We start from the raw sequence: 22,923 nt of genomic DNA, 5'->3' as shown, positions 1-22,923 counted from the left end.
GCATGATTCCCCTGCACCAGGTTAGGCTGTGCATTTTTAAGACTATGTTTGTATGAGTATCAGCAATTGCTTAGGTTCCATTACCATTTTCTCAGGATAGTTTGTTCCTGATCTATATGCTGCCTATATAATTAAACTGATACTGAATAGTAAGTTTATTGCTAGAGATGGGCTGAGACAGACTTACACAACTGCAGAATTTATTGCTGTGAGAGATTTCAGTGATTAATCTGAATATATTTTATGCATAATTACTCACAAATATTAATGATGTAATGAACATACTGACTTACAAATATTCAAGGGATAGGAGGCCTTCAAATGTATCCTTATGTAATTCAGTGAGGCGATTTTCACTGAGAATTCTGGAAGATAAAAAGGTTACTTCTGGATGTAAACTCATCAGCTTTGGGGAATATATTGACTAGAGAGATAACGTATGGGAGAAGGAAGGATATCAGTTTGTTTCTTTTTCTTTTTCAAGGCTGTCATTTTCTGTTGTCTACACTGTATGGGGGCATAACTTTTTTGAGGGCAATTAACATTTCATGTCTACAGAATGATTTGTGTAGGTTTACAAAGTAGTATGGATGGATGGGGATGTTCGTTGTAACCACGAACACCACAAGCTAACTGGGCATGCTCTAAACAATCCTATGGGAAATACTAAATAAAGCATGAGGTATCCACACTATGGAATATTATGCAGAAGATGAAAGGAATAGGATAATCCTCTATGCATGCACAGGAAAGTTAAGATTACAAACATAAAGTATGAAATGGAAAGATAAAGCTGTAGGATATTATCATTTATATAAAAAGTAAAAACACAGTAAGAAAATGATACCACAAACCGATTCAACTATGTGTAAAGAGAGTAAATTCATATATAAATGTAGTAAAATAGTGCACGAGCGCCTAGGAAAATAGATCTTTCTACTATACTCTTAATTCAGGTATAGTTTTCACTCTGTATTTCATTTGTGTCCATGAGGAATGTAAGTATCCATCACTTGTGCAATAGAGAATAAATACAGCTTATCATAACATACTTAATTCAAAGAGGGTCCCTGAAACTTTATTTTGCATGAGAACTCTAAGGCCTCCTCATGCATGCAAGACAAGCACCCTGCCACTTAACAATACCCTGAGTACCCACTAAGCTTCAAGTTGAAAATAATTGCAGAATTTCAGTCAGTAGACTTGTTTAGGATGTGGAGGGGCAGTGGCATTTCTCAGAGCTATTCTCTTCAGATTTCTGGACCAAGCGAGGTCCAACAGTACAGTGTTGCATTCATATTTGGAGAGAATATACTCACAGTTTCTCAGTCCAACGGTACCAACCCCATATATTTTCATCAATATAAGAGATATCGTTTCCTTGGAAATTTCTATGGAGAAATAGTTTATATCCATGAATAAGTAGGAAAAGAAAGATCAGAATAAGAAAGAGTCACTGCTACCTCAAGGGGCATAATCAAATGCAGAAAACCCCCAACTTTTTCTATTTTATGAAGCCATGAGATTCCCAAATTTGCTTAGATCTGACCACTTAATGACAGCCAGGAAAGGAAACTGTGAGACTCTTATCTCCAAGTAATCTCCAGAAGACCAGACATGGCACCTTGGCTCAGAGTCGTAGAGCCTTAACCTTGAGTAAAAGAGCTCAGGGACAGCATCTAGATCCTGAGTTCAAGCACCCTTGTTAATCAAATCAACCAAAAAAAGAAAAAGAATACAAATGTGGGTTGAAAAAAATTTTGCGCCAGTCTTGGGCCTTGAACTTAGGGAGCTGGGCCATGTCCCTGAGATTTTTATTTTATTTTATTTTTTGCCAGTCCTGGGCCTTGGATTCAGAGAGTGAGCACTGCTTGGCCTCTTTTTGCTCAAGGCTAGCACTCTGCCACTTGAGCCACAGCGCCACTTCCGGCTGTTTTCTATATATGTGGTGCTGGGGAATTGAACCCAGGGCTTTATGTATGGCAGGCAAGCACTCTTGCTACTAGGCCATATTCCCAGCACCCTGAGCTTTTTTTTTGACTCAATGGTAGTGTAGTGGTCTACTAGTTATAGTATTTTGGTAGTAAATTTGAGATTAAAACCCTCATGAACATCTGACCAGGGCTAGCTTCAAATCATAATTCTCAGATCTGAGCCTGATCAGTAGCTCAGATTACAGATGTGAGTCACCACTGCTTGGCAAAAGCACATGTTTAGTAGAATCTATTAAAATGCATTGTTCTCCAATCTGTCCTTATTCTTGGTCCTAACTCTCCTGCTCAGTTTATATATACTGTGTCTGGTTGTGAGGTAGAGGATGTAATTCTGCTCATCTGCCTAATGGATTTTTCCATTCAACCCCAAGCCTTCTGACTGTTTACGAATAAAAATATCCAAAACTGAACTTCTTTCTCACAAACTAACTTTCCTTCCTAACTTCTGTGTTTCTATCAATGTCATGTTCACTCAGGACAAAGTGTGGAGTCCAGTTTCATACACTCACACCCAAATTTTTTCAGTCCATGATTCCTCTGTTCTTCCTTTTAGAGAAGGCTACAATTTTCTATTCTCACATGAACTTCTGTGACTCACTACCTTGTTGGAAAAAGGTAGAGCAACCACAAATAAAAACACGGATAATGGATACAACAAAGAGGAGGACAGGTAAAGACAAGAAGTGAAAAGTAAAAGTCAGATGGGAATGGGTGACTCATGCCTGTAATCCTAACTATTCAGGAAGCTGAGATTTTAGGATTGAAGTTCAAAGCCACACCAGGCAGAATAGTCATTGAGATTCTCAGCTCCATTAAGCACTGGAAACTAGAAGTGACATTATGGATTAATCTCTTAGAGCACCAGTTGAGCAAAAGAGCTCAGGGACAGTGACACAGGCCCTGAGTTTAAGCCTCACGATTGACCTATAAAAATAAGAAAAAAGTGAAAGTGGACATCACTCAATGTAGACTGGAGAGAGGAGGAAGACCTTGAGAACAGAGTGTCAGGCAGAATTCCAAGCACAAAGGAGCTAAGCTGATACTTGCAAGACAGTAAAAAGTTGCTTCTTGGGGTCGATATCTGGCACAGGAACTTGGCGGAGTCTCTGCATTGGGCTGAGATCCACACATGACAGTGTCCAGTCTTGGCAGTTACAGAGTTCACATACATTGGTGCTTGGAGGGGCATTCTGTTCAGTATTCAGAGCTACAGCATTTTCTGTGGTGGATCTTGTTGAGATCCACCGTTCCAGACTCAACGGTTTAACTGTCACTTGAGTCAGGGTTGGATGCTGAGTCTGAGACTGGTATGGCGGTGGAGGGAGAGTTACAACTGCACTATTCTTCAGGATGGTACCAGGTGCAGTCTTTGTAGTTCGTGATATTGGCTGAGATGGTGGAGGTTCAGCCACAGTTGGATGTGGCTGTGGAGGGTGAGTTGGCGTCTTCCTGTGAGGTTGAGTTGGAGTCCTCCTGTGAGACCACGTTGAGGTCTTCCACAGAGGCTGAGCTGAAGTCTTCAGCACAGGCATGCTTGGGGTCTTCCGCTTAGGCTTACTTACAGTCTTCTGCACGGGTTTAGTTTGCTTCTTCTCCAGAGTCTGAGTTGTGGTCTCCTGGTGATTCTGAGTTGTGTTCTCCTGGGAATGCTTAGTTGGGGTCTCATCCAGAGGCTGAGTTGGGCTCTCCTCCAGAGGCTGAGTTGGGGTCTCCTGGGAATGCTGAGTTGGGGTCTCCTGGGGATGCTGAGTTGGGGTCTCCTCCACAGGCTTAGCTGGGATCTCCTCTACAAGCTGATTTGGAATCTCCTGCAGAGGATGAGTTGAAGTCTCTTGTAAAGGCTGAGTTGGGGTCTTTTGCAGATGTTGAGTTGTAGTTTCCTGCAGATGTTGAGTTGTTTCCTGCAGATGCTGAGTTGGGGTCTCCGGCATATGCTGAGTTGGGGTCTTTTGCAGATGTTGAGTTGTAGTTTCCTGCAGATGTTGAGTTGTTTCCTGCAGATGCTGAGTTGGGGTCTCCGGCATATGCTGAGTTGGGGTCTCCTGCAGATGCTGAGTTGAGGTCTCCTGTAGAGGCTGAGCTGGAGTCTCCTGCAGATGCTGAGTTGAGGTCTCCTGTAGATGTTGAGTTGGGGTCTCCTGCAGATGTTGAGTTAGGGTCTTTTGGTGATATTGAGTTCGAGTCTCCTGCAGATGCTGAGTTGAGGTCTCCTGTAGAGGCTGAGTTGGGGTCTCCAGCAGATGTTGAGTTGGGGTCTGCTGCAGATGGTGAATTGGGGTCTCCTGCAGATGTTGAGTTAGGGTCTTTTGGAGATATTGAGTTCGAGTCTCCTGCAGATGCTGAGTTGAGGTCTCCTGTAGAGGCTGAGTTGGAGTCTCCTGCAGATGCTGAGTTGAGGTCTCCTGTAGATGTTGAGTTGGGGTCTCCTGCAGCTGTTGAGTTAGGGTCTTTTGGAGATATTGAGTTCGAGTCTCCTGCAGATGCTGAGTTGAGGTCTCCTGTAGAGGCTGAGTTGGAGTCTCCTGCAGATGCTGAGTTGAGGTCTCCTGTAGATGTTGAGTTGGGGTCTCCTGCAGATGTTGAGTTAGGGTCTTTTGGAGATATTGAGTTCGAGTCTCCTGCAGATGCTGAGTTGAGGTCTCCTGTAGAGGCTGAGTTGGAGTCTCCTGCAGATGCTGAGTTGAGGTCTCCTGTAGATGTTGAGTTGGGGTCTCCTGCAGATGTTGAGTTAGGGTCTTTTGGAGATATTGAGTTCGAGTCTCCTGCAGATGCTGAGTTGAGGTCTCCTGTAGAGGCTGAGTTGGAGTCTCCTGCAGATGCTGAGTTGAGGTCTCCTGTAGATGTTGAGTTGGGGACTCCTGCAGATGTTGAGTTAGGGTCTTTTGGAGATATTGAGTTCGAGTCTCCTGCAGATGCTGAGTTGAGGGATCCTGGAGAGGCTGAGTTGGGGTCTCCAGCAGATGTTGAGTTGGGGTCTGCTGCAGATGGTGAGTTGGAGTCCCCTGCAGATGTTGAGTAGGAGTCTCCTCAATAGGGTGAGTTGGGATCTCTTGCACATGCTCAGTTGGAGTCTCCTGCAGATGCCAAGTTGAAGTCTCCAGGAGATGTTGACGTGAGGTCTCATGAATATTCTGAGTTGAGGTCTCCTGCAGAGGCTGAGTTGAAGTCTCATGCAGATACAGAGTTGGGGTCTCCAGCAGAGGATGTGGTGGAGTCTCAGACCGAGTCTGAGTTGGGGTCTCTTTCAGGGGCTGTGTTGGAATCTCTGGCAGGGGCTGTGCTGAGGTCTCCTGAGGAGCGTGACTTGGGCTCTCCTTCAGAGGCTCAGTTGGGATCTGCATAGTAGAATGAATTTTACCCTTTATACTAGGTTGTGAAGTTCTGTTTCCATGCTGAACTTGAAGGGGTAATGTCACATGAAGAGGAGCTGTACTCTTCTTAGTGGAAGGAGAATATTCAGCCTCAGAAGTGGGTTGTGAAGTTGAGGAAAGCACCAGGTCCATTGCTTCAAAGGTGACCTTGTGTGTCACTGGAGTCCAGGTTGGAGTTGGACCTGTGATGGATAATGGGACTTGGGATGTGAAACCATTGGGTGGTGTTGAAAGGTCACTTAAGGTTTCCTGTATGCTTGGAGAAAGTCCAACCTCCATATTGGATTCTGGAGTTAGGGTAATTTCCATATCAAAAGGGTGAATTGTGACTTCAGTCAGATCTGGATGCTGAGACTGAGTCTTATCTGGGCGTAAAAGGGTTGCCTCTGGGTGTATTGGAGAGGGAGCTGTTTTCTTCAGAGATGAAGATTGTTCATGCTCTATATTAGAGTCTGGAGTTACTGTTACTTCCAGGTCAAATTGCTGAAATGTCACAGTGGGCAATGTTGAATGCTGAGTTTCATTTTGACCTCTTATTAGAACTGTCAGCCCCTGATATTCTGCAGATTGTGAAACCATCTGGGTAGGGGGCTTTGGAGGCTGACTTGGGGCCTCATCTACTGTTGGAGGAAGTTCATCTTCAACAATAGCCTGTCCAGTTACAGTCAGTTGGATGTCCACAGGTTGAACTGTCACCTGGGCACGCTTTTTTGTGACCTTAGAATGTTTAGTTGCAGTAGAGAGTTCTGGAGTAATTGTGAGTTCCACGTCAAAAGTTTGAGCTATGACACTGGGCAATACTGGACTCTGAGTCAGATCTTGATCTGGTGTGGGAACTGTCATCTCATAATGCACTGGAGCTAGGATCACCAGCTCAGGAGGAGGCACTGGAAGCTGAACTGGACTCAGAACCTGCGCTGAAGAAAGTTCTATGTGCATTGGAAGCACTGGAGAGGGTTCTACCTTCTCAGGCACCTGTGCAGGCTGAGATGAAGCCATTGGAGGAGCTACAGAAGTATTTTCCTGCTTCTGGGAAACTAGAGTCTGAGTTGGACTCTCTTGCTGGACTGAAGGAGATTCAACCTTTTCAGGGACTTTAGTAGGGAGACTACACTGGGTTGGAGAAAATTCAACTTCTTCATTAGTGTCTCTAGTCTGTGGGGTTATGGTCAATGCGACATCCACATGTTTCACTGTGGGTTTAGGTGAATTGAGTATATTATGGCTTATGAACATCATTTCCAGATCTATAGGTGAAATTTCCCAAGCATCTGAAGACGGAGGAAAAGTATAGTCCATACTGGGTACTTGCTGGCTGCCTGGAAGTTTCACATTCTCAAGGGGTTGGGGGAGCACAGTTGTGTTCTCTTGTTGGCCTGGAGAAGGTTCCTCAGGAAGCTCTTCAGGCTGTGGTGAGATTCCTGGATAGACTGGAGATTGTTCATCCACTGCAGGGGGGTTTGGCTGCTGAGTTGTGACCTGGTTCTGGTCTTTCAAAGGACCAAACGGTTCAGAGAACACAGATGACTGATCGGGGATCTTCTGTTCAGGTGAGATCGTAATCTCAACAGCATTCATCTGTGGAGGTTTAATAGTATTGTTCTGTAATAGTGCAGGTGGAAGGGGTTCAGAAACCTCATGTTCTGGAGATGGAACTGTAATTTCATTAGGAAGCTCTGGAGGCTGAGCTGGCACCTCCTGCTGGGTTGAAGAAGGCAAATCCTCCTCAGAAGTCTGTGCATTCTCTGCTGTGGCTTCCTGTTGGGTAGAAGGCTTCTCATTTCCACTAGGTCCTGGAGCTGGAGGTAAAACCACTTCAGAAGGCTCTGGTGACAGAGTTGGGGACTCTTGCTGGGTTACAGAAATTCCCATATTGTTTATTGGACCAGAGGGATAAACTGGAGCCTCACTGGGGATTGGAGAACTCCCCAACTCAACTGTTGACTGTGGTGTTATAGTAATCACCACATCTGGAAGTTTACCACTCACACTGCCCAAGTTTGAATACTGAGATTCATTCAGACCTGGCGGTGAAACTGTCCACTCATGATGCTCCGAAGACTGAGCTGGTTGTTCCTGCTCAGTTAGAGAAGGCTCAAGCTCCCCATCATGCTGTGAAGCCTGAGCTGGGCCTTCAGGCTGTATCCCAGAAGGCTGATTCTCCCCAAGAGACTCAGAAGGCTCAGATGCTTGCTCCTGCTCCCCTAAAGAAGCTTCTACCTCTTCTCCATAACCTGCAGGCCCAGCTGGAGCCTCATTGTGGGATAGAGAGGAATCGTTCTCCTTGGTAGGCATGGGAGTTATGGTAACTATCACATCTGGAGACTTATCTGTAACATAGGAGGCATTGGCATGGTGAGCTTGGACCTCCTCTGGAGACTGAACTGTCAGCTGATGTTTTTGTAGACTTTCATCTATGCTCTCCATGGGGGACTCTGGGGCTTGAACAGGAGCCTCCTGCTCAACAGGAGCTGTGACTTCCTCAAAAGGCTTTTCAGGCTGAGCAGAGCCTTCTAGTTGGCTTTCAGTAGTTTCTGGGAACTCTGGGAGAACTGACGGCTGAGCTGGCACCTCTTGTTGGGTAGATGACAGTTCTCCCTCCTGAGGGCTCTCTAGAGGCTGACCTGGGGTCTGTTGGTGACTGGGAGTGGTGAAGGTAATCTGCATGTCTGCATGATGAACTGTGACATTTGGCAATTTTGAATACTGAGTTTTACTGCTGCTTGAAAATGGAATACTTCCATCTTCTTGCACGGATGATACAGGCTCCTCCCTATCGAGCTGTTGTGCTGGGGTTTCTTCCGGAGCTCCAGGGGACTGGAGCTTCTCAGGAATCTCAGGGTTCTGAGTGTGGGTCTGCAGCTGGAACTCAGAAGATTCACCTTCCTCAAGGGGTTCTGGAGGTTTATCTGCATTCACTTGGGCTTTCTCAGGTACACTATCAACAGAAGCCACATTTATACTTGGGTCTAGCTGAGATTCTGCAAATTGGTTTTTACTTCCCAGCTCTTGTACTTCCTGTTCTTGCCGCCTTAGCCGACGTAGCCAAATCCAAACTGGATCCTTCCTTAAGTTCTGGTGTAAAACAACCACTGGTGTAACTTTTGAACTCTTAGTATACAGAGGTGGGGAAAGTATTTCAAGTGGTCGGTGGTCTGAATCCTTAACTAGAGCTGTACTCTGTATGTTACTTTTGAGTGGATGAGGCAGAAGTTGGGCCTGGTTGTGATCCTCACCTTGCACTGGCACCGTCTCTAGGAGTCTGTGCTGCAGATCGAACTTGTCTGGCAGATCTTGATGAGAAGCAGAAAACTGAATTGACCCAGGAGGTAGCTGCCAAGCAGAATCTGTATTTGGGGATGTAAACAATCTATGAGTTGGTTCCTCAGGTCCTGCAAACATCTGAGATGGATCAGATGATCCTAGGTCATCAAAGCCTCCCAGGTCCATCTTGTGGTTGAGCATGGTTGAAACCTCAGGTGAGAAGTGAGAAAAGGGTGAAAACCCGGGCTCAATAGTTCCAGCTGGATCAGAATTAGGCTGAAACCGATTGTGGGCCCACTGCGGTATTGGCCTGGCTTGAACTAACAGACATAAATGTAGCGGTATGAATAACACCTTCGCAGCAAAGGTATTCATCAGGGACATCTTAGGCAAAAAGGACATTGTAGGCAATAGGGACATGGCAAGCCAAGTCACTGCTAGTAGCAAGAGACAAAGAATTATGGTAGGTTCTTAACTGGGGCCCTGAGGTCTCTGCCCCGCCCCTTGTTTATGACATGGTTGTTTATGAAACTGACACCTTTGTTCATAAAAAGAAAGCCTTAGGCTTGGGGATGGCCACAGGACTTTCCCACAGGGCCATGACCTGATCTCCTCTTCCTAAGAGCAGGGCCCACCTGTTCCTGCAGGGCCCCTTCTCCACAACTAGGCAGGATTTGGGCTGCAGACTGGATGTCCCCACCAGCCAGCAGCTGATGGGGTGGGGCAGGGCAGAACTTCCCTAGGAAATCACATAGTGGGATTTCTGGCGTTATGCAGAAATACCAGTCCAGTTCTGGGAGCCTCAAGTCCTTTTCTTCCATGCTTAAGTCTGATTTTCTTCCTCCCCTTGGTAGTAGGCTTCCTGGAAAATAAGTAATACAGTTAGGGTGTTGAGCCTGAGAATACACGTTATGATTATTTATCCCACAATGTTGTCATTTGATCTAACATTTCATCACTTGTTCCATGATTGATAATCCACCACTCTGTTAGCTGACTTCACCACAGAGTCAGTGATGACTACAAAATTTCTGCAAGAACTGTTGGGGCATGGAGGGCAGCAGGCTATTCATTGAGTGTGAACATTGATTCTGAGAAAACCCCTCACATTGGCCTGGAAGAAACAACCCCATTTCACCTAGTCTGAACACAGCCTTAAAGTAGTCATGGAAGGTTGCAACCAGAGATTTTACCAAGTAACTAATATATACAATGCAATTTTCCTTAAAGCAGGAAATTAATTTGATTTTACATAAGACACCATGACATATTAGGGATCATAATCTAGAATGATTGATTGCCTTTCATGTAATGGTTTTTGTGCTGGGTCATATGCTTAGCTGGTGAACTATTACTTGAGACACTCCCAGGCTGACTTTTTTTATTTTATTGACACGGTGAGGTATAGCAGGGGTACAGTTACATAATAAGGTAGTGAGTAAATTTCTGGTCATATTTGTTACACACTCCATCATTTTTCTTTCCCTTCCCTAGTTCAGGTAAACATATCTACAATACCCAGTGTGCCAAAATAACATACAGTAACCACATGGGGAACACTGAAGGAAATTCCCCTTACAGTACATTAAATTTGAAGACAACAATAAAATCCTCGTGTTTCCCTCTCTTGGAGTTCATCCTGCTCAGCCTCATTTTATACAATCATATGCACTTACCTGTTGAGCTACTGTGATCCTACTACTGAAGGACAGAGTAGGAAAGACACTAGAACTTATAGGCACAGGAAGGAACTTCCTGAATAGAGTCCCAGGGGCACAACAAATAGGGGAAGACTCGACAAATGGGACTACTACAAATTAAAAAGTTTCTGCACAGCTAAGGACATAGCCACCAAAACAGAAAGACAGCCAATGATATGGAAAAAGATATTTACCAGCACAGCAGCAGACAAAGGCCTAATATCTGTCATCTACAGAGAACTCAAAAAACTAAGCCCCTCCAAGCCCAATAAACCTATTAGGAAATGAGCAAAGGAGCTATAGAGAGACTTCACAAGAGAAGAAATAAAGATGGCAAAGAAACATATGAGGAAATGTTCAACATCCCTGGTAGTAAAGGAAATGCAAATAAAAACAACCCTGAGATACCACCTCACCCCAGTTAGAATGGCCTATACTCTGAACTCAGGCAACAACAAATGCTGGAGGGGATGCGGGGAAAGAGGAACCCTTCTCCATTGTTGATGGGAGTGCAAATTAGTACAACCACTTTGGAGAACAATATGGAGGTTTCTCAAAAAGCTCAATATAGACCTACCCTATGACCCAGCCATACCACTCCTAGGCATCTATCCTAAACAGCAAGTCCCAAGATATCAAAAAGACATTTGTACTTCCTTGTTTATCGCGGCACAATTCACAATAGCCAAAATATGGAAACAACCCAGATGCCCCTCCACAGACGAATGGATCCAAAAAATATGGTACTTATACACAATGGAATACTACATAGCGATTAGGAATAGTGAAATATTGTTATTCGCAGGGAAATGGTCAGAACTCGAACAAATAATGTTGAGTGAGACAAGCCTAGAACACAGAAAACAAAGGGGCATGATCTCCCAGATATATGACTATTAACAAAGGGAGACGGAGAGACAGTAGAGACCAAGTCTTTGAAACCAAATACTGCTTGTCAAATAGTATTTCCCACAGGATTTGGGGGGGGGGGGGGGGTTGTGACCCAACAGTATGTAACTAAAACCAAACAATTATTCAACACATAAAGGTCAAAAATTGACCTCTCAGTGGAATACAATAGCTGAAAAGCTATGTATGTACGTTCATATGAGACTAGTGTCAACATATTGTCTAATATCGACATTGCATTTAAAGCCCTAGGCGAATTTTCTTGGGCGTGGCCACGTGGCTACTGTATATGTTCTTGATGCATTGTATATTGTATATATGTCTACCTGACCTAGAGAAGGGAAAGAAAAACAGGGTGTAAGATATCACAAGAAATGTACACACTGCCCCACTATGTAACTGTACCCTTTTTACACAACACCCTATCAAAAATATTGTGTTCAATTAATAAATAAATTAAATTTTAAAAAAATAGTTCATTTGTTCTGTAGAATTTTCCACAGTCTTGATTTTGTTGAATGTATCCCCATGGTGTCATTTAACATGTTCCTCTGCTCCTATTATTTACTGCAAATTGGTTGGTAGATTTGGAGGCTTGATCAATTAATGCTTGATATTTTTCTCCCAGAATACTTCATATGCAAAATTGCTGAATTCCATCAGGAGTGATGTCTGCTTGTCTCTTTTGTTGTGGTATGAGAATACAGTAACAACCATTTCCTGTATTCACTATTTCATCAAGGATGACATTATTATTCTATGATTTTTCTTTTCATTTATAAATTGGAATGCCTCTCTAAAAAAAAAAAAAGTTTCTGCACAGCTAAGGTCATAGCCACCAAACTAGAAAGACAGCTGCACAGCAACAGACAAAGGCCTAATATCTTTCCTCTACAGAGAACTAAAAAACTAAGCCCCTGCAACCCAGTAAACAACCTAGGAAATGGGAAAAGAAGCTAAAGAGAGACTTCACAAGAGAAGAGATAAAAATGGCAAATAAACATATGAGGAAATGTTCAACATCCCTGGCAGTAAAGGAAATGCAAATAAAAACATCGTTGAGATACCACCTCACTCCAGTTAGAATGGCCTATACTCTGAACTCAGGCAACAACAAATGCCCTTGAGTGCTAGTCATGTCCTTTAAATTGATATCACAAATCATGCACCATGACAGACTTTCAGAGATGAAAATCTAAGTTGTGCTTACTATGATTCAGCGTGTATAAAAACAGCTAAGAGAAAACAGTTAAGAGAACAGAGGTACCGCTCCCTCTCCCCAGCAACTGAAACATGGAAAACTAAGTCCAAAGAGGACTGAAGTGAAAGGCTCTAGAGAGAGTGTCTCTGTCCAGAATGGTTATGCTGTTGTTTGTTTTCTATGCAGGGACTATTGCTAGAGAAGATAAGTGGGGCTGACATTTCTAGTGGTACTGCAGGCCAAGTCATTTCTAACGGTCTCCCTGGGGGCATTGTAGAGCCCTTTGGGACAAGCATGTAGAGCTCCTTCAACCTCTGCCTACATGCATGGAATTCTTTTCAAGCCCCAGGTCAGGAGAGCTCATTGTGATTATGAACCAAAGCACATGTGTTTGTCTCACTAAGATCTGAGATGTACATTGTGACAAACATGGAAAATGGCTTCATTCATTAATTGTCTACTGCCTCTTCCCCCCAAGGAGCTTGTTTGGATTTTTTCCAAGGAAATGCTCATTAAAAACTCCAAGCCAGGCAAGTTGTGAAAGTATTTCTCTGGCCAGAAAAGGAAAGTGAATGCAGACTTAATATTTCTCCTTGTCTTTCCTAGGAGGGCTTCTTCTCCTTAAGGCAACCAATTTGGCTGAGGGATATGTACAGACCTCTCAATGTCACAAGCAAGAAAAACATGGTCCAGAAGTTACATGACAAGGACTCTTCTGAAGAGGAAGAGATTTTCCATAAGAAGCAAAAAGAGTAAGTGGATGGGGGGCGGGAGGGAAGGAGCGACTTAACATTCCTAGCTAACAAGTTGGGGGGGGGGGGCGGGCAAGGGAAAGTCTAGTTGCTTCCTTCAAGACTCAAAGATTAGCACTGTTCTTTTCCCAGGAAGCCCAGTGAAGTCAAAATAGAGATTCCACCACCACCATCATCACTTCCACCAGCCCCACCGCCTCCTCCACCTCCTGAAAGTGAGGAGAGCGGCGATCCTGGGTGTTGTGGTACTTTGCCTGCTTCATAACTCTGACTGTTTTATTTTCAGCCTGTCAGCATTGCTTATTACATACCTATTTTCTAACATATGGTAATATGTTTATACACAATTTTCCAGATTAAACTGTATATTATTCATAACCATTTCCATGTGTGGCACTTACACATATATGTGCAGATAGCAGGGCCACAGGCAGGAAGGGCAGGATGGTGGCTGGGGCTGCACTGTGGCAGTCAAGCTTTCAGGGGTAGGTGGCTTCCAAAGGTGGCGTCCCGCCTGCATTCCCCAGTGTGATGGGCTTCTGCAGAACCAGAGAACATATCCTGAACATGGGGATTTTTTTTTTTATCTCAAAATCTGCCTATTTTCTGTAAAGTTGTGCTAGGAATCAAATATGGCTAATGAAATTAAATGAAAAGGAGAGGTATAGATTCTTCTAAAAGTGCTAAGGACACTAATAGTGGGACTGGAGGGGGTGAGAAAGGGGCCACATTATTTGTTATCACTATAAATAGATGCACATGTGGGCCCCTGAGACTTATCTTCAAAGCAAAGCCTTTGCTTTGTGGGCTGCATGGGGGCAGCTGCCTGGCACTAATGGGAAATATCCAGGCAGGCTTTGGGTTCCCCAAGTCTCTTCCTCTATATGTATCATGGCTGATGTTCTTTTCTTTGAAGCTCAGCCTTCAAAAACTGACTCTGCCCACTTGGAGAAAGGCTTGTCACAGGCAAATTTGTCTAGATCTTTAAAGTCAAGGCCCAGTTTTGGTTCATGAAGAACCGGTCATTTACAAAGAGCTTAACCTGTTTCCAGGCCATTGTCCACTTCTAGCTTCATTCACAAAATGTCGTGGTCACCAGAATATTTTGGTCAGTGAGACAACCACCCTCTGGAGCCAAGTCTTACCTTTTTGCTCAGGCCCTCAAACTCACAAAGGATTGTGTGTCCTGTCTTTTATGGTTTTGCTACCCAGATCAAATCTGGAGAAGTTCACATTGCTTTGTTTTTCTTGTACAACTAGCAGGGAGGTGCTGGGAGGATCAGGGAAAGGACAGTATGCATTGGGCACTGATTTCCCATGATGGCCCTCCTCAGACCTTACTGCTGAGAACATATTGGTGAGGCCACATCCCCAGGCACATGGACTGCTCCAGCCTCTCCTGACCACACTGCAGGTCCCATGAGAGCTGCCCAGCTGGCTCCAGCTCCTCTCAGCCCCACACATCTCCTTCTGCCCCAGAACCACACTGTGTGCTTCCAACTAGTAATTTTCAGAGGATAGAAAGGTTTCTCCACTCCGTGCTCAAGCACAGAGCCCACTAATAATTCATTTAGAAGGGAAAGCCTGAACACATTCATGAGGAAAACAAAATCAGAACAAACAAGAACAGAAAATTCACCTACTGACTACCAGAAGGTATGGACAGTCCCATGTTTCCCATCTCACAGGAAGGTGAGATGAAGGACGGATGAGCCTCCCTGTAGTTGAGCAGTGAATGGAACAGAGCCCAGAATGTGCAGCTGGTCAGTTCCTCCTCTGGATGGCCACTTAGCCAGTGCTGGCCTCAACACCCCTGTTCTCTTGATGCCTCCCAAGCTAACTCCTAATAATAAAATTCAATGTTTCTCCCTATTTGGTTATTTAGGTAAGTGGGAAAAAATACGTTTTTACCGATTTTAAGCACAAAACTAAATACTAGTATTCGCAAGCAGCAGCAGCAACAGCTACCAGGTATACAACTGAATTACTTGATGGCAAGCCCTAGCCCGGACATTCCAGTTCTGCATCATTTAGACATACAATCCTTAGAGGCATATGGTGCTTTTTGTTTTGAGATTCCAAAGCTACCTAATTATTCCACTGCCTGGCTGTAGGGTACAGGCATATGGAGACATACAAGCAGTGCTGCCAGCAAAAATGATAGCAGTGGCTATGTGGCCAGTGATTATGACAATACTGAAGGGGGAGTATGATGGCCATTACTTTACTGATAACCAGTACTCGATATTTGTTCAGTGTTACAAGGACCTAAACTCCTCAGGCCAGCATATACTCTTAGAATAGCAACACAGGTGTTTCTCTTAAGATTATTGGACAAAAAGACAGGAGCTCACAATAAACCAAATCTATTGCTGGACTTCCAAAGACTGTGCCAGGATTAGAGGCAGTATTGGGTTCCTGTTTTGACACATTTCCCTTTCAATGTGATGCAATGACAATTGACAATTAATTGAAACTGAAGAGATCCTACATTGTTCAGCCAGTCCTAACTGTAGCATGGTGTATGTCCAAGTCTAGAAAAATCAGGTCTTAAGTGTAATCTGAGTAACAAAATGAGGTGGTCACCCAGACCAACAGCCTCCGTTTGAATGAAAATTCTCAAAATTTCAGTGAAATGTGTCAGAAAAAAAGATGTTTTTAATGAGATGATGGCATGAGGCAATAGTATGATTGGGATAAAAAGGCTATGAGATGTATCTTTTTCAGAGAAGAGAAATCAGAGGTCCTAACAAGAGTCCATAAAACTTGAATGAACTTGAATGGAAGTCTTCATGATAAACCAGACACTGTGCCTGGTGTTGAGGAAAAGACTTAACTAGGTGAGAGTCCTTTGGTTCTCCTAGACTGGGAAGATGACTCGATGATCCATACTGAAACTACTGTAAATCAGATATGACAATGGCCATGGACCATGAGTGGTTCAGCTCTGGGTTAGCTAGAAAGGAGTTGATATAAGGGGATATGTGGAGGAAGGTATAAGGTTAGCCAGAGAGGGAACCCGCCACATGGTTCAGACAGAGAAGAGTTTATTTGGGCGGGGGGTGAGCAAACTGCCAGCCCACACGTGTTGGAGGCCTGGGGAGGTAGAAGGGAAGGAAGAAGAGAGTAAGAGAGAAAAGGAAAGAAAAGGGATGAAAGAGAAAAGGAATCAGAGTGGGGACTTGTGTCGAGCTGGTTTATATCAGAAAAAGTGGGAGATATAGCCAAGAAGAGGTGAAGAGGTGATCTCAGAGAAGGGGGAGATAACTGCCTCCAGGTGTGTCAGTTACCTAGATAATTCAGGTACTGAACGAAGACTTACAGGTGGGGGCATCTGCACAGAGCCCTCCCAGAGGTGGATAATACAGAAGGGATGTGAAATAAAGGGCTTTTTTAGCTGACAAGAGGCAAACATCTAGAAAGTAGAGGAACAAGGGCACAGAAGCACAAATCCTCAAGGTATTCTTGATATGCAAGGAATAAAAAGAATAAATGCTACAGACTGCACAGGTAATGGGCTTATCCCACAGGCCCTGGTGAAGGCAAAGGAACCACAAGATGAACAACTGATGGGTTGAACAGCAAAAACATGATCAGGCTTGGCTTTTCAGGTGGTCCTATGATGGTAGCTTAAGAGTGAAGAAAGAACAGGCCTGGGAATATGGCCTAGTGGTACAGTGCTTGCGTCATATACATGAAGCCCTAGGATCAATTCCTCAGTGCCACATATATAGAAAAGGGCATAAGTGGCGCTGTGGCTCAAGTGGTAGAATACTAGCCTTGAGCAAAAAGAAGTCAGGGACAGTCTCACTCAGGCCTTGAGTTCAAGCCCCAAGACTGCCAAAAAAAAAAAAAAGAAGAAGAAGAAAGTAACAGTAGGAAATTATGAGTGTCAGGTGGTCCAGAAATTACAGGAATTGGGACAAAATGGGTTGTCAGGCAGGTTTGATACTCTATGGCCTTTGCAATCTCAGTAAGTCAATGAAAAAATTAGGTTCCCCTTGCTAATAAGATCATCTTCCTCAACCACGCACTATTAGTGGTAAGATGTTTCCTGTTTCTCCAGCCATCTAAAGATGTGATGTATTCCCAAACAGGCTCCTTGCCTGCAAAAACCCATAGCGCTGCTAAGTCTGGTCTGACCTTTTCAGAAAGCTTGGGAGATTGAGCATACTCTGTTGTCAGACTCTGTAAGTGTACTAGCCTGCAGCTTAGCCTAACATGCAAGGCCTTAGCTTCCATTGCTGGCACCTCCTCCACACACCCCTTACCCACCCCATCCCACTCCCCCCAAGAAACACTTGACACTCAAAGCAGAGGTGGCAAGGGCAGCCTGTTAAACAGTAATGTTGCGAGCAGGATTTGGCACCACACTGTGGAAGGCTCGGCTTTGAAGGGCTGAAGGACAGAGATTTACTGACACTGTGAAAACCTTATGTAGATGAGAGCCAGGCCTTGGAAGATGAAGCAATGACACAGTGGCTGGGTTGCTGATACCAAAGCCACCAATCCAGCTCTGCCTGTACTTCTTAACTGAATTATTACCTGAGAATTCAATATGCTTCTCACTAAACCCACTGTTTGTTATATCTCTCTTTGTAGCAGCTGTCCCTCCATCAAATGAGTTAGATAGCTGGGTATAGTAGTCCACACTTGTTATCACATTTACTATGAAAGCAGAGGTAGGAAGGATCACAATTTGAGGTCAGCCTAGGCAGAAATTTAGGAACTCCTTTATCAAGAAACAAGCTCGATATGTTGAATAGGGCTATAATGCTATCTATAATTTACATCTATATGAAAGAGGTAAGTAGAAAGATGGCTGTGCAAACTAGAAGAAAAGCACTGGATCCTATCATTAAGAATAAGTGAAGGGGGCTGGGGATATAGCCTAGTGGCAAGAGTGCCTGCCTCGGATACACGAGGCCCTAGGTTCGATTCCCCAGCAACACATATGCAGAAAACGGCCAGAAGCGGCGCTGTGGCTCAAGTGGCAGAGTGCTAGCCTTGAGCGGGAAGAAGCCAGGGACAGTGCTCAGGCCCTGAGTCCAAGGCCCAGGACTGGCCAAAAAAAAAAAAAAAAAGAAAGAATAATTGAAGGAGCTATTTGCCGATGGCTCATGCCTATATTCCTAGCTACTCAGGAGGCTGAGATCTGAGGATCTCAGTTCAAAGCCAGCCCAGGCTGAAAAGTCCATAAGACTCCAATAAACCACACAGAAAACCCGAAGTGGCACTGTGGCTCAAATAGTAGAGCAATAGCCTTGAGCTAAACAGCTCAAGAACCCAGTCCCAGAGTTCAAGCATCATGACAGACCAAATAAATAAATAAATAAATAAACAAACAAACAAACAAACAAATAAATAAATAAATAACTGAAGGGAAAAGGGATGGAAGTGTGGCTCCAGTAATACAGTACCTGCCTAGCAGGTGTAAGACCCTGGATTCAAAATCACAGTACCACAAAATACAGGAAAGAAGGAAGAGGAAAAGAAAGGATGGAAGGAAAAAGGAAGAGAAAATAGAGGGTTTAGAGCGGTTGTGGTGGTACATGTTTATGATCCCCTCTACCCAGGAGCTGGTGGTAACCCGTCACTGTTCACAGCTTGCTTGGGTAAAATTAGCATGAGACCCTATCTAAAAAGAAATGAACAGCAAAAAGATGAGGCTCAAATGACAGAGTACTTCCGGCTGGAGGGCCTTCGTTCATTCCTGAATACTGCCCCCAAACTGAAGATACAAGTAAATACTTGAGCTATATCTGCAATGATATGCTACAAACAGTCAGATTGGGATGATGTGCCCTGCAGGTAGCAGCAACTGGAAGGCCCCTCTTCCCCCTGTGGTGCTGTTCCACACATGTTCTTCCCTGGGTCCAGCCTCGAGAGGCAGTTGCTGCCCAGGGGAAACTGCTTTTGTGTGAAAAGACAAGTACTCATTGACCAGCAGATCTACATTATCCCATGGACCAATCCAAGCCACATGCAAAAGCCCAAATTCAAGGGTCAGCAAAAGCCAGTTCACCCATGATGAGACCATGGATTCTGCAGGAGGCAAGAAGCTGAAGGGAGTGTGAGATGAGCCCTGGTTTTGGCCAGCTCTTGTAGTAAGTAAATCACAGTTCTAAAGGAAGTGCCTCCCTCTGTGGGGACTGTTCTGTATGAGCTCAGGGGCCCTGACCAAGGAAGAACCACATCTTCCTTCTCTCCACACAGCTCCTGCTTCTATCCCTCCATGCTTATCACCAAGCTCTGCCTTCGGCATGACTCAGGAATATTACTGAGTGCATTTGACTTTGTTCAGCTTCTTAATGTGATTCATTATGAAATACAGACTGACCTCCTGGCAGTCAGCATAGATAGTGCTATTTGCCTTATAACCTGTAAAGAGATGATGCCTTTTGGAGCTGAGATCTGTACTGATTGATGTGTGTGACCACAAAAACTGGATCTGGGACCTCCCAGAGGCACCTCCTGAATTAAGCGCTAAACACCCAGGCAGAATTAGTGAAATTTCTATCTCCGTGAGCTGTGGGAAATTTCAAAGATTTATATCACCTGAAATATCCTAACAGTTATATCTATTTAAATTGGAAAAGATATAAGATTTAAATTGGATCCATTTAAATTGGAAAAGATATATATCACCTAAAATATCCTAAGAAGAAAGCTATCAAGGGACTGGGGATGTGGTTCAGTGGTAGAGTGCTTGCCTTACATGCATGAAGCCCTGGGTTCGCCTCAGTACCACATAAACAGAAAAAGCCATAAGTGGCGCTGTGGCTCAAGCGGTAGAGCACTAGCCTTGAGCACAGAAAGGCTCAGAGACAGAGCCCAGGACCACGAGAAAAAAAAAGCTATCAGAAGGTATAAAAGTAGTTAGGGATGTACATGGATTAAGAATAATAGTCTTGACTGAGATTTCCCTGCAAAACACCCAGTGTTTTCAAGGTCCGTAGCTTATCTTAACTTCTTCCTTAATATCTGCCTTCCACAGAGACTGATTTTTCCAAGCCTTGGAGGTGGGGGCGGGGGTAGGGGTAGAAGTGATTTATCCTAAATAATGCTAACATCAACAGACACAAAGCAAAAAGCAGGAGAGTATTAGAGATCCCCTAGTCACCCAAAGCAACTACTCACTGTCAAGTCACCATTGCTGAGGTGCTGTGGCTCAAGTGGTAGAGGGCTAGCCTTGATCAAAAAGAAGCCAGGGATAGTGCTCAGGCCCTCAGTTCAAGCACCAGGATTGGCAAAAAAGAAAAAAAAGAACACAGTATTTGAGTTGGAATTTTCACGAATATCTGGCTTTCTCCTTCAGAGATACAGGAACGACACAAATGGGACTCACAACACTTCACTGTACTCAGAACCTGACATGGACCTGAAACCTCTTAGTACGCAACTACTTATTAATAACAATAAAATACTTAGAAAATGAATGGATCCTAAATACATACATTTGAGAGTTCTTATAGTTCCTATACCTAGCTTATTAATAAGGATATTAGGTTTTCAATACACAAGGTTTTAGTTAACATGCTTATCTTCTATGCCACTTACATCTGGTGTAAAAACAGCATTCCATGCCATGCCTGGAATGTTCCAAAGATCAGTTCTGTGATTAAGTAGCAAACAAGATTTCTAAAAAATAAAAAAGAATTCCAGAAAACAAAAAAGATATAAGGCAATGAAGGAAAAAAGATTCAGAACATTTATGATTTCACAGTAGTTGCCTATGCTTTAGAGAAATCTTCCTGTGGACAATACTGGCTGGTGATTTACATTCATATTGACACATGAAGTGTCAAGTGACAGGTTTTGTATGTCCACACCCCTAATATTTTGGGTGGCACAGTTCTTTGCTGTAGAGCCTTGTCCTGTACACTGTAGGATACAAGTAGGACACCAGCATCCCTCTAGACCTGTCTGCCCACTAGATGTCTATAACATATCCACAGTTGCCAAATATCTCCTGGTGACAGTCCATTGTTGAGAACCACTGCTTTACAATGATTCTGTCTGAATTGTAATGATTCTCACACTCATCTTCGCTAGTATAAAACAGTTTCCTATAAATATTAGTAACTTTTCACTAGCAAAATTTTAATTCTAGTTGAAAATTAGTAGATACATGTGATATAATGGAATTCTATTTGCAACTTACACAAACTTCAGAAAAGGCAATGGTTCAAATGTACGTCTTTCAATAGACTATCTTATTGTAGGACAAATCACTAGAAAAGAAAGAGGACAATATTGTACTCTAAATCTATTAGATAATGAGGATGAATAAATAGAATTTGTGACATGTAACATTAAGAACATAATTATTTTTAAACCATAAACCTTTGGTTTTGGATTTAAACTTTCTTTACATTTTTTGCTGATTATGTGGCTAATACTAGCTTGCCCTGAGCTCTTCACCTCAAGACTAGCACTCTACCACTTGAACCACAATGGCACTTCTGGTTTTCTGGTAGTTAATTGGAGATAAGAGTCTTACAGGGCTGGGAATATGGATTACTGGTAGACTGTTTACCTCATATTCATGAAGCCCTGGGTTTGAGTCCTCAGTACCATATACATAGAAAAATGTAGAAATGGTACTGTGGCTCAAATGGTAGAGTGCTAGCCTTGAGCAAAAAGAACCCAGGAACAGTGCTCAGGCCCTGAGTTCAAGCCCCAGGACTGGCCAATAAAAAAAAATGTCTCATGGACTTTCCTGTCTGGGCTAGCTTTGAACCACCATCCTCAAATCTTAGCATCCTGAGTAGCTATAGGATTATAGGCATGAGCCACCTGCACCTGGTCAGGCTGTGCATTTTTAATACAATGTTTGTATGAGTATCTGCTTTGCTGACGTTCCATTACCATTTTCTCAGTAAGGACAGTTTGTTCCTGATCTATATGCTGCTTATATAATTAAACTGATAATGAATAGTAAGTATTTACTACTAGGAATGAGCTGAGATAGACACAGACTTACACAACTGCAGAATTTATTGCTGGGAGAGATTTCAGTGATTAATCTGAATATATTTTATGCACAATTACTCACAAATATTAATGATGTAATGAACATACTGACTTACAAATATTCAAGGGATAGGAGGCCTTCAAATGTATCCTTATGTAATTCGGTGAGGTGATTTTCGCTGAGAATTCTGGAAGATAAAAAGGTTACTTCTGGCTCGCTCTCTCTCCCTTCTCTCAGGCCATGGATCATCTTGGCCACAGGCCAGCAGTTTGGTAATAAACTTTCTTTCCTGCCTGAATACCGCATGGCGTTCTCCTTTACCGGCTACCTACTTTAAAACCTAACATATATGGTGCTGTGACTCGGATGGGGCTTAAGAGTCAGGACAGGCAAAATTTCCATCTATTTTCCTCCTTTTTCTGGGAGTATCCCCAGTCCTGACAGCCCTTTTTCCACGAACCGAACTGCTGTGAGTCGCCATGTGGCACTTTTCACTAATACCATGGCCTCCACATCCACCTCCACCTCCACACCACTTGTCTACCCTGGTGAGTGAAATTGCTGCTGCTCAGGTTCTCTGCCGCTCCGTCTGCCGCTTCTGCTGCGTAAGCACTCGCGAGGCTCCTCCCTCCTGTGTTTTTTGGGTTTTGCATCACAATCTCACCCGATCCGGGACACTGCTAGCACACCTCTTGACAGTGCAATGAGGCCTGCTCGAAATACTCGCACAGATACAGTTTTTGCCACTGCAATGG

At 43.7% G+C, this 22,923-nt stretch overlaps 3 protein-coding genes across 3 annotated transcripts in view; 1 reads left to right on the top strand and 2 right to left on the bottom strand.

Annotated features, from left to right (window-relative positions):
- The window catches only part of LOC125366283 (leucine-rich repeat-containing protein 37A3-like), a 24,914-nt gene extending 16,084 nt beyond the window's left edge, over positions 1 to 8,830 (bottom strand). The window contains exons 1-3 of the mRNA XM_048366872.1: positions 3,042 to 8,830; positions 1,320 to 1,391; positions 294 to 365 (exon numbers count right to left, since the gene is read on the bottom strand). Coding sequence (XP_048222829.1) covers positions 294 to 365; positions 1,320 to 1,391; positions 3,042 to 8,830 — 5,933 coding nt within the window. The remainder of the gene's footprint in view (positions 1 to 293; positions 366 to 1,319; positions 1,392 to 3,041) is intronic.
- Positions 1 to 22,923, bottom strand: part of LOC125366145 (leucine-rich repeat-containing protein 37A2-like) — a 408,609-nt gene that overhangs the window by 137,859 nt on the left and 247,827 nt on the right. The gene's annotated exons all lie outside the window — the stretch shown is intronic.
- Positions 1 to 22,923, top strand: part of LOC125366146 (RAD52 motif-containing protein 1-like) — a 243,380-nt gene that overhangs the window by 99,490 nt on the left and 120,967 nt on the right. The gene's annotated exons all lie outside the window — the stretch shown is intronic.

The sequence above is a fragment of the Perognathus longimembris genome, chromosome 17 (genome assembly GCF_023159225.1).
Source record: "Perognathus longimembris pacificus isolate PPM17 chromosome 17, ASM2315922v1, whole genome shotgun sequence".
Classification (NCBI taxonomy): domain Eukaryota; kingdom Metazoa; phylum Chordata; class Mammalia; order Rodentia; family Heteromyidae; genus Perognathus; species Perognathus longimembris.
This window is presented reverse-complemented; position numbering and strand designations above follow the sequence as displayed.